General features: G+C 34.7%; 1 protein-coding gene across 1 annotated transcript in view; it reads right to left on the bottom strand.

Annotated features, from left to right (window-relative positions):
* LOC110376104 (long-chain-fatty-acid--CoA ligase 5) overlaps positions 1-7,863 on the bottom strand; it is a 51,120-nt gene extending 43,257 nt beyond the window's left edge. The window contains exons 1-2 of the mRNA XM_021334457.3: positions 7,607-7,863; positions 5,040-5,085 (exon numbers count right to left, since the gene is read on the bottom strand). Of these exons, the coding sequence (XP_021190132.1) occupies positions 5,040-5,049 (10 nt within the window). The 5' untranslated portion in view covers positions 5,050-5,085; positions 7,607-7,863. The remainder of the gene's footprint in view (positions 1-5,039; positions 5,086-7,606) is intronic.
* Positions 7,864-12,884: the final 5,021 nt, after the last annotated feature.

The following is a 12,884-nucleotide window of genomic DNA, read 5'->3' on the forward strand; positions in this document are numbered from 1 at the left end:
GGCGAGCGTTAAAACTACCTGCTCCTCAGCTCGCAGGCCGCCTCGCCCCTCCGCGCCTTCGCGGTTTTGAATTGCACTCTAGGGGTAGGGCAAACAAGACTACGTGGAGTCGGTTTTGCAGCGATTCGTTTTCGTTACTAGCTTCAATTTTTAATACAATGTTTTTTAATTGAACTCTATCTTACTCGCTCGCGCCACTCTGCACTCCAGTGACGAAAAAGCGCGCGAAGCCGCGAACCTTTTTCAGTTAATTTGTTCTGTTTTTAGAAATAATGCAATGTGACAGGATTTTTTTGTCATAATAATCATTAAATTTGCCGAGCATGGCTTCTCGAAAATTAAGACAAATATGATGAACAGGTTTTGTTGTACTTACTGGTTAATATGCGACTGGGATAGTTATTTTGCTATGAAATATGGAAAATTTGCTATGCAGTCAGTATTAATGCTATGTATGTAGTATTTTTGTACAAGAATAAATTTAACTGTACCTATTGCATTATAATAAAAAAGCAATGTCATATTGATGTATAATTTCGAATTATCTGCAGTTTGAGTTTTGTTAAACATTTAGTTTATTCGTAGTGAAGTAAGTTATTTGATGTAAAAAAGAATATAAATGATGAGTATTTATTGATAGGCGATTATTTATTTGATATGCAATTTATAATATCCCTTTTGATTTCCTCGGATTTTGATAAATTAATTCTTAAAATCTTCCACCTCTTGCTATTATTTCAATTCTATTTGAGGTCCATGCTGTCTGCTTTCTTCTTCCATACTCTTCTATGTGCCGTTATCTCACAAGTTACATTCTATCCATCCATCCATCGTTTTTTGGAACTTTCTTATTTGTTTGTATTTCTTCTTGTTCAATGTTCATACAGTTCCTAGCTGTCCTTCATTCATAAAATTAGTAGCATTTTATGAGGGTACGAAAGTTCAATGAAGTCAAAAACCTCAAGCATTCGTTCTGGTCACAGAGTACAAAACTTTAAATCTACAACTAGCTTAGCTTTGAATTTAATCTATGTTTTATTCTCTATTGTTATTAAGCTACAACAATACTGCAGAGTCAGCAAATAAAACAATCTCTGCACCTCTAGCCCATATGAATGGGCGGATTGAAATCTGAATTGAAATCCACAAATAGCCAAGAGGTTGCCAACCTATAGCTTACGAATGCTATAATAACCCGTTTCTAGTAGTTGACTCTCGTAACTTGCGTAGGACAATGAACTACTATTTAATTATGTTATTTAGAATATATTTTATTTAAAATTTATGCAAAATATAAAGATTAGAGAACAGATGCGACTGGATCGTAAATAAATGTTGATATAAACTCTTTTGCAAAAAAAACGGGCACCTATGCGAAATCTTAGTTTTAAGGACTTTACGTGTATTTCAAAGGGTTTTAATTATTGTAGTATGTTTCTAGCATCAAAAAGGTTAGCCAAGCATGCGTGAGAGTGTATTCTACATTTGAATTTTGTGCAATTGCTAAGAAATTGGTTAAACCTTGTTTTGGACTAATTGCTGGCAGAAAGTTCGTCGGTGTTTTGAAAAGTTTTTGAAGTGATTTTCAGGAAAATGATAATGCAGTTTTAATTAATGATTAATGTACTTTTTTGTTAGATCAAAACATTTTTGAAAAACTATGCGTATTTGAAAAAAAATCACCTGCTTTAAATGGGCTATACTGATGATTGATGGCAATGTTAACAGTTTCGGTATTTTAGTGTAAAGCGATCTATTGTTTAGATATTGTACCCACGTGTTTTAAAATATCGCTTTTTCATAAATAAACACTATTTAGAAGAGTATCAGTACCTTTGGTTGCGACAAAACCAATTTAAAGTAAGCAGTGCCGATCACAACCCGTCTCCTATCGGACTTTGACATTTAAAAAATACCAAATTTTGTGATAAATGTTAAAATTAACCACATGAAAATTGAGGAGGAGGATTAAACCTATCTAAAAAGTCAAATTATTGCCTCGTTGAAGCTCTCGATAACTCCATAGGTATCGGGTTACTAAACGACGATTTAGCTGAAAGGGAGTCAAGAATTCAAACTTATTGGCCAAACGTATGTTTCTTAAGAAATGAGCAGATAGCCAATTATTGTTAAGATTTAAGCAGGATAGTGCTGCAGATGCCCGAAAATCTCGGTGTAGGCAAGTTTATTTAATAAAATGTCCGTGGGATAAAAACGCGCTATTTGAACGCTCAGACTCATAGATCTTCTGAGGTCTACAGAGTTTCCCAAGAGACGAGGTTGTTTAAAAATCTGTGATTACGAGACCTTAAGACCTCGTGCTCACAGTCTATGCGCTATTTTCTGTATTTTGCAGAATTTCAAGACTTTTAAAAATGTCGAAGTCCGATAGGAGTCGAGTTGTGATGGGCACTGCTTACTTTAAATTGGTTTTGTCGTAGCTCAAAGTACTGATACTCTTCTAATTAGTGTTTATTTATGAAAAAGCGATATTTTAAAACACGTGGGTACAATATCTAAACAATAGAACGCTTTACACTAAAGTCAAAGTCAAAGTCAAAATCATTTATTAAAATAGGCTAATACGATTAGCACTTTTTAACGTCAAAATTTTACAATGACAGCACCCCCAAAACGCCCCCCTTTCACCACTTCCTAGTGTTATGGCTGGAAAGAAGAAGTGGTGAAGAACAAACTTCCCAGCAACACAGCTGTCTATTACAATTTAATTATTATTAATTTATTTTACAATTATACAATTCTATTTTATCAATTATTAATTTAAAACACCGAAAAATACAAAAAATAAAGCACTTTTGTTCCACTTCAGAGACACTTCAGAGACTAAAATACCGAAACTCTTAACATTGCCATCAATCATCAGTATAGCCCATTTAGAGCAGGTGATTTTTTTTCAAATACGCATAGTTTTTCAAAAATGTTTTGATCTAACAAAAAAGTACATTAATCATTAATTAAAACTGCATTATCATTTTCCTGAAAATCACTTCAAAAACTTTTCAAAACACCGACGAACTTTCTGCCAGCAATTAGTCCAAAACTAGGTTTAACCAATTTCTTAGCAATTGTACAAAATTCAAATTTAGAATACACTCTCACGCATGCTTGGCTAACTCTTTTGATACTAGAAACATACTACAATCATTAAAACCCTTTGACATACACGTAAAGTCCTTAAAACTAAGATTTCGCATAGGTGCCCGTTTTTTTTGCAAAAGAGTGTATTTTATGATTTAGGTAGAAATATTATTGAAACAGTCGGAAAACAGAAAAGGAGATGGGGCTTGTTTGATGCCAATAAACATTCCGATGGTAACGGTATTCAGAATCTAATTAAGCCCAAAATTGATTAAATACTTTAAAGATTTATAAAATTGCTGACAATTCTTAACAATTGTGTGGCAATGTAGACTAATTAACAAATATTAATTGATTTTCAAAATCTTTTTTGAATTACCTTTTTCTGATATTAATAAATAGGTACGTGCAATATCTACCCCTTCCATGCCAGTTGATACTGATCTAAAGATCCCACTTCCAGCCCTCTGTATACAGCCAACGTGGTTTACACAGAGCGACTCCCGTAATGTTCCCGGACGACAAAAAGTTTGACGAGAACTATACCACATACATATATTGTATGCAAGAACATATTATTTACTTCGAACTTAGACAGGCTGAGTTGCATCAAGAGATTGCTATTTCGCTGACTCATCTAAATAAAGTTTACAGTTTCTACTAAAGAATATTTTAACACACCGCGTCGATGGCCATAACAGTTTCATTCCTTTGTTTAAACGCTGAAATATCAATTTAAAGTAACTGTCTGCGATTAAACTATCGATGAGATTTTTGATGGAATTATCCTAAGAGCTGATACGGGACCCGGAAAAGCAAGTCTCATGATTTTATTTAGTGTGTAACATCCTTAATATTTTAAGGCAAACCCACAACCATAACTGATTATCGTATAAAATAACAAATCTGTATTTAAACCAAAGCACTTATTATTCCATTTCCATAACCAATAAGAACGACGACCAAATAATTGCCCGAGCGGTGATATTTTTGCAATTCCTGTAATTTCATGGTTCATAGCCGACCGTGAAATAATTATTATAATAATAGGGTTGGGCTACTGTCGATATCGTTGTGTATCGACGTTTTGCCGCGAGTCAGTGGCTCGTTTATACGTATCATCGATCTATCACAGTATGTTGGTGTTTAACTATCTACCTTTCGCCCGAGGTTATCAACAAACATGTTTTGTGAATGCTAATAGTGTTTTAAGTTGGTTAAAAGGCAATTCATTGTTTTATGTTAATATTTATCTGCACACATTTGTGTAGATGATGACATAAATATCGTGTAAGTAATTTGTATATAGCCTTTAATTAATGGTATTTTGCTCATCTTACTTGCTACCATATTAGCATAGATTTATTGATAATACAGTGTCTATTAACAATAAGTTCGTGTAATTTGTGAACTGTTTGTAAAGCATATAAATATTCTAAGAGTTTCTAGAACCACCATAAATATAAGTACTTACCTAAAAGATTTTTCATTAGAACAAAATAAATCTGAGCCATACCTGACCCTTGTTGTATAAAGAAAGGTAAGTTATTACTCAGGAGAGGTACCTCGTTGACATAACATATTGTATTTCATTTCTATGTAGGTAAGGTAGGTTTCTGTCTATCATAACATAAACTAGAAAGTGTGTGCAACTTAGTGCCCCAATTTTAGAAATAGATTACAATATTTATTTCAACATTAAAGTAAATAAATAATTAGAACGCTTTCAAATTAATTGAAAGCAAACATTTTATCATGTTTGTTCCAGTTGCATTATTTGTCTATGGATAGCTCAAACACGAGTATAATGGACATCGATACTCATAGATCCATGTTTATAAATAAAACTTAAGTTTTGGGTCAGACATAATAGAACAGACAGAATAAAATCATAATTATATTGAGAAGGCAAAATTATTATTAATTAAAAAAATACTCACGTTTCGACATCTCGCTGGACTGGATAAAACTTTTTCAACTCGGAACCTTAAACCAAAAAAAAATCACATGCTTAATGAAAATTATATTCAGAAAATGTATCAAATATTTTCCGTTTATTTAATCGAGTGTTTCAACAAACCAAACTAGTGCGTATGATGGTAATAATTCAACTAGCGTACACTGGATGGCATCCAGTAAAATTATTGTATCTTCATACAGTCAATATGGGCACCTATTACGTAAACAGATGCTATCACTTGCGATAACAATCAAAATAATTTTAAACTACACGATTATTAGGCCACTTTTAACTGCGTTCGCGTTTGCCATCGAAATTTTAACTATAACAGCGAAACTAAACGATATTATGCATTATTTTGACACAGAAAAGTGTTCCATTTTCCTTATCATTTGCCTTATCATGCTGTGTGTTGCGTATAAGGCGTTTAATGAGAACGTTTGTGATTTGAAAAGTCTTTTGAATAATATTTTGTATATGGCTGTTAGAAAGTAAATAATCAAAATATTAAAATGGATTTATTACACTTCGATGTACATAATTGAAATCTCGCATAGAGAAAACCGCAACTTCTCTAATCATAATCACCTGCCTAGCCTTTTCTCAACTACAAATATTTGTTGCGATCGGTTCCCAGTATAGTAAACGAATGCAGCTGAGCACCAGTGTTTTACATGAAGCGACTGCCTGTCTGACCTTTTCAACTTAATTAAATATCTAGGCAACCCGTAACTCTTAGGACTTTAATCCTGGAATGTGAAGTTCCTAAGCTTTCTATCTTAACTAGGCATGCTTGTAACAATAACTGGTAAGAAACAACGACTGTTATCTAACCTCTGTAACCCTGCTAAGAAATTCTCTGAATACCGGGGTTTACCAGCTCTCTGTGTGAAGTTAATTCACTGTAGTTCCGGACCTTATCATAGCTATTCATGTGAACATGGGATAAACAGTTTAACGTTCTCCTTAACTTAGAACTGTAGACATAGTTTAACAATGGTTACTTCAAGTTGTTGTTATAACATACACCTATTGGTATACTACATAAACGTATGCTATTCTTAAACTCCACTCCACTGTCTAATTACTACAACTTTTGGAATGTGCAACTAGAATCAAACTTATTTATAATTTTTGACGTTCATAAGTGCTTGTAAAGGCCTAAATGAAATAAATGATTTGACTTTATTGAAAACTTGGAACGTGAAAAGTCATAGTGTACAGTTGTTTTAATAAACCTACGTTTATGTTTTCGGTGAAATTGATAGACAGATAGATATATTCAGCACAAACAGAAAGACAACAGAGATACATTTTTTACAATTGGGCAGACGTGTTAAAGACGGGCCCAAATGGTTCGAACACAAAGTTTCTATTCAAAGTGTTCACTGTTCGGAAACAATTCCTGTCTACCTTTGTCAAAGTTAGTCTGCAAATGAACATTCTGGAAGTTACACAAGTATTTGAGTAATATAGAGGTATAATGATGTATCATTTTGGTTATGCTGAACAACCCTCCTAGCGACTCTTTCTCTGCAGAGGATCCTATGAAAATTAAACACTTTGAAATTAATTGCAGTTATTAAAGGCTAAGAAATAGATATAAAAACAGTCTAGCTAGATCTTAAAGGCCTCATAATGTCTGCACGCTCTTAAGATGTCATTACTTAATCATAACTTCTACGTAATTGTATGGCATTCCAAGAATTTTATTGCGTAAATATGGCAATACACTATAGGTAGGCATAAAAGTAGCAGCTGAATATAAACTACGCAAATAAAATAGTAAACAATTGTGAAATAATACTAGATTACCTTGAAACTGAAACCGATGTAGCTACATTTACAGCAAAATCCGCGATATTTCACATTCATCCAGTCTAATATTTTTTCTAATACGTAGCAAGCTTATGGAATATTTCGATATTTATTTATCCATTAGGAGAATCAAATATTTTTTTACAAATTAAATTATCTTCAAACATTGTGAGCACAGATATTTATTTTTATTTATTCATAATTTTGACGTCAAATGCAACCAATATTATTTTTTTATAGAACTTTGAATGAAAAGAGGTCTAATCTGATGCATGAATCCTTTTTTGTGGAACACTTAAATTCTGAGTATTTAATTTTATGGCTAAAAGATCGTGGTGACTGTAATGTACTTGAATTAATTAAATATGTATTAGATATTACTTTCACAATAGATGTTCACATGTTCAACTATTGAGTGATTAAAACACAAAAGTATTAATAAGTAGACAGCGCTATTTCTGTACCACTCGGTTTTAGAAAATTCATTGATACGTTCGCTACGTATCGATCCGACGGATTTTATTTAGTCCTGCAGAGTACGTACTGAGATTGGGCACATGTTTTATATAAAAATAACGGTTTTCATTATAAACAATGCTGAGAAGGTCAGATGTATTCCAGCTTCGCACATTGTAATAGACTGGGAGCACAGGTTATTATTAGGTGCCACATTATTCCATCTGGTCTTAGAGAAAAACAATTGAAGTCTACAATACACTCAACACTTACCGACGACAGAGCAAATCAATAAGCCTTTTGATTCCAATCACACTCGCCCATTCCAAAATACAGATTTAAAGCAATTTCAGCACAATTGATTTATTATAGTACTAATTTTAATTATTAATTAATATATTCACTACTTAATTGTATATTTAGACTAGTTACGTACACTACGAATCGTAAACTAATGTTTATTTACAACATACTAGTAAAATTTACAGTAAAAGTACTATTTTACTGCACTAACACACCGCATTTCCACTTATGTGAGTCGCGGAAAACGAAAACGCGCTGTCTAGCTAACATTTTTTTCCTTAAAAGCGTTTTCCCGCGCATGCGTGAAAACTTATAGGTTATCTACTTTCCCTCTCACTTGCTTCGCTACGGGAAAGAGACAGGGGTTCACTCGAGTAACATGCGCAGTGTTATTGATGAAAATTTTGGCGGGAAAACACGCCATCTCAGGTGATCCTTTGGCTGCACGTGATTGGTTGAATGTTTGTAAGCATTGGCGCGCGTGTAGTAAGCTGGCTTTATGCGAACGTGTTTTGTATGGCAGGATAAAAACAAGCAGTGTATAATGCAGGGCACGGGTATATAATTGTATGGCTATCAGTAACCATGGCTTAGGTCGATAATGCGCAGCAAATGCTACTTTATTCTTATTAAGTAGTGTGTAATTCCAGGGCCACGAGGCCGGTAAAAGGTGTTTATAGAACCCTATGTTTTTGGTTGTTTTATATTCTACTTTTTCATTTAATCCATATCACTTGATTGCCCTAACTATCCTCTAGAGTCTAATCTATAGATTGGTCATTTTCTCACCTGATGATTAACGACGATGTGGTCGAAAATGGAAAAAAAAGTCGTGGTGGCCTAGTGGGTAAAGGCCCAACCTCTCAAGTATGAGGGCGCGGGTTCGATCCCAGGTCAGGCAAGTACCAATGCAACTTTTCTAAGTTTGTATGTACTTTCTAAGTATATCTTAGACACCATTGGCTGTGTTTCGGATGGCACGTTAAACTGTAGGTCCCGGCTGTCATTGAACATCCTTGGCAGTCGTTACGGGTAGTCAGAAGCCAGTAAGTCTGACACCAGTCTAACCAAGGGGTATCGGGTTGCCCGGGTAACTGGGTTGAGGAGGTCAGATAGGCAGTCGCTTCTTGTAAAGCACTGGTACTCAGCTGAATCCGGTTAGACTGGAAGCCGACCCCAACATGATTGGGAAAAAGGCTCGGAGAAATCCTGGTCATTTTTGACTTGAAGACTCCTTCTTCAGAAGTTTTATCGTTTTTATGCACTACTTCACGACGGGACCAACCATTTTTTTTAACCATTATTCGGGTTTTAACCATTGTTTAAATAAAATTACTTTTACGGATTTTATCGCGGTTATATCAATATTATTTAGGTAATCACGACGTTTCGGATCCTTTACAGTATCCAGGGTCGCGGGCAGACTAAAGTGTTGGTCGTCCCGATATTATAATTACAAACAGCTAAACTACCTACATTTTGTAAATTATTATTGACAATCCGATTCACGCAGAATGAACACTATATCCTTACGTCTACCATAAAATCCGTAAAAGTTATTATATTTAAAAAATGGTTAAAACCCCTCCCGTCGTGGCTGTAGTGCATAAAAATGACAAACCTTCTGGAGAAGGAATATTCGCGTGTCAGATGTCAACATTATATTATTCTTAATGCGTAGCCTGAATGTGTGCCTGACCTACACTTGATATATGCTCACTTTTAAATCTGCCATTTAGCAACCAGCTCTTTCTCTTTTGAAGCTATCCATGTTATATCGCGGAGTATTCAATCAAAGCATCCCTCTTAGCGTCGTAAGGCAATAAAAATACCATTCATAATTAAAAAATATTTATTAACAATTAATGAAACATTATATTTTTACTGAGTACCAGTATACTAAAACCTAGAAAATATAATATGCAACAACTAATTCTAAACATTAAGGTAAAATTATCCTAGAAATTAACACTAAGGTAAAAACTTGCGAATATCAGCGCACTAAACATTATAACTACTTGCTGAGCACCTACTGTGAAATATTATGATTTTTATTCATTTACAATATATTAGATGCGCATTTTGCATAACAGGGCACGGAAGGTGGATAATAATGCTCTGGGTCAGGCTGTGGCCCAACACGACTGCGCAGGGATCGATTCAATTGCCAAATTCTACCATACGTGGCCCTCTCCAGTAAACTACTTTCTTGTAAACGCCACCCGTGATCCCAACTGGTGCATTCGGGGAAATAATACTTGTTCCCTGGATCTTCTTTGGTTCGCTTCTTCAAGTAAACTTCCCTCCCAAACGTAGGACGTGGTTTCATTAATAGTTTCTTCAGCTTAGCATCTACCGGCCGCATTATAGGGTCGAGCTTGAAGTCGGTGTCGGGTCGAGCCAGTCTAGGATCCTCAGAAGGTGAGCCCAGGCCCATATTGATGATTGAATGTTCGTGGCGTATGCTTTCAGCGGCTGGTATGGTCCTTGCGTCGCGAAGTGGTGTCTTTTTGCGGTTCTCACGTGCAGCTATGTGGCCAAGAGTGATCGAGGGCAGAACTCCGATCATATTTTGTTTGGCAACATCTTCCTCGAAGTAGTTTGTTGGCTCTCTGTTCAGTGTGACCGCTTTTTCTAATTTTTCTCGATTTTTGGATATCCATTTTGCGCGCAACCGTTTTTCTCTATCGTATGCCTCCTTAAGGAGTATTATCACCGCTGGGTTGGAAAAGTCTTTAGGCATTTAGAATGCAATTTCGTTTGTAGTTAAAAAATTATAAACTTAAAAAAATTATAACTTATTTTGATTAATGGAAGTAAGTGGTTCACGAAAATTGATAGTATAATGTCAAAATAATGTCAAAGCTGTTTTATTTTTTTTTCTTTGCTGAAAAAGTTTGATGTTGCCAAAAAGTTTACATTTGAAAAACGGGAGTCAAAATTTAGGGACTGCCTTTTAAATGAATATTCAATTCAATACGCATCAAATCGGAATAATATGTATAATTTATAATATTACATCAACAGTTATAATATCTGAAGGATGTTTGACAGCTTTTGTAGTAAAAGAAAACCAGCGGCCCGCGTGGGCCCGTGGTACGTGATTCGCTAGGTATCGACTAAGTCCACAATTTTCCTTTAAAAAATATGATAAGGTAAACGTACCAATAGTCGTCGGATTTCGGAAATCACTGACTTTGAAGCGCTACTGTGTGTTAAATATTCAATAGAAAATGAAAAATTTTGCATGACGTGATAGAGTATTTATTCATTATTCTAATTAACTAATGTTTTTGTAATCATTTTGATGGGTTTATATACTTATTAAGGCAAAAGTAAAAAAAGGGCGATTTGTACCAATAGTCGTCTGTTTTGTACGGATACTCGTCAAATTATCCCAGTACTCGTCAACTTTTAATGCTAATGTAAACTCTCTGCTCTTGAACATAAGGTTCAAGTTATGTACATTTTTTTTGTGCTTGAATTTGTTAAGCATACTTGTGCTTTTGAAACATTAGGTAGGTAGATAGATAAAAACCAAATTCCTATTTAGAATAGCAGGTCATAATCTGTTAGAAGAGCAGGTATTCAATAAAACAGATACATGGTTGCATTTTAATTTATATTCCTATCTATCAAACGCTTGGAATCACAAAACCAGTCTATAAAATATCTATACAAATATTATAAAGCTGAAGAGTTTGTTTGTTTGTTTGTTTGAACGCGCTAATCTCAGGAACTACTGGTCCGATTTGAAAATTTCTTTCAATGTTAGATAGCCCATTTTTTATCCCGGTACGGGAAGTAGTTCCCACGGGATGCGGGTGAAACCGCTGGCAGAAGCTAGTATGTTATAATTTTTTAATCATAATAACGATGCAGTTACGTGCATATGTAGCACGAGTAAAATAATTACTTTTAAAATATTTAAATTGTAAAATAAAATAATTAGTATTCACAAAAAATAAAAGCCACATTCATTTATATAGCTTTCCGCGAAATAATTACTAACATTCATAGATATGTAGGTAAGGTTGTCATTCATCAAAACTTCTGAACTGCTTAGCGCATGCTAAGTACCATTTGCAAAAATATCTATAGACAGTTTAAACTGTCTGCTGTCTTAAAGGTATCAATCAAAAAATAAAATATGATTAGGTACAGTCAGCTCCAAAAGTCGATGAACAGAATCAACATGACAAAACACCTGTTCACAATAAAATGCCATAAGTTATAGTCGCAACTAGGAAACAAAATAGACTGTACACCAGAAACTTACAAAAGTCGTTAAACACGAGTATTTCAAAAGTATCTGTGCACTAGTATTCCTAAAGTCGCTGTACACCATCAATCCAAATGTCGCTGAACATCATTGTATCAAAAGTCACTAAACAGCAGTAAATACAAAATTAGGTTAACAAAGTGTATTTTTAATGTTGCCGTGTGTTAATGTACTTTTGGCGCTTATGTTGTTCAGCTACTTTTGGGACAGTACTTGCTTGACCTTAATAATGTATGTTAACACGTTAGTATCTATTTCAATAATTTTAATAATTATTTTGGAAATACACTCTTTTGCAAAAAAAGCGGACACCTATGCGAAATCTTAGTTTTAAGGACTTTACGTGTATTTCAAAGGGTTTTAATGATTGTAGTATGTTTCTAGCATCAGAAGAGTTAGCCAAGCATGCGTGAGAGTGTATTCTAAATTAGAATTTTGTACAATTGCTAAGAAATTGGTTAAACCTTGTTTTGGACTAATTGCTGGCAGAAAGTTCGTCGGTGTTTTGAAAAGTTTTTGAAGTGTTTTTCAGAAAACTGATAATGCAGTTTTAATTAATGATTAATGCACCTTTTTGTTATATAAAACATTTTTGAAAAACTATGCGTATTTGATAAAATGTTCACCTGCTCTAAATGGGCTATACTGATGATTGATGGCAATGTTAAGAGATTCGGTATTTTAGTGGAAAGCGTTCTACTGTTTAAATATTGTACCCACGTGTTTTAAAGTATCGCTTTTTCATAATTACACGCTGCCGGAGTGAAGGTCTACCGCCTCTTGGCTTGCCTTCATCGGCCGACCAGAGTGGAGTCGCTAGAGCATGGTTAGCAGCCCTGCTCGGAGGGTAGGTGCCTCGTGGTAAGTGGCGAGTGGGCCGGTGATGCTGGACCCACAGGGAGCGCGTGATCTGCGTTTAAAGTCCGCCGAGGTATCCTCACCCTTCAGCCGCTCATGTACCTGTTG

The sequence above is a fragment of the Helicoverpa armigera genome, chromosome 18 (assembly GCF_030705265.1).
Source record: "Helicoverpa armigera isolate CAAS_96S chromosome 18, ASM3070526v1, whole genome shotgun sequence".
NCBI lineage: Eukaryota > Metazoa > Arthropoda > Insecta > Lepidoptera > Noctuidae > Helicoverpa > Helicoverpa armigera.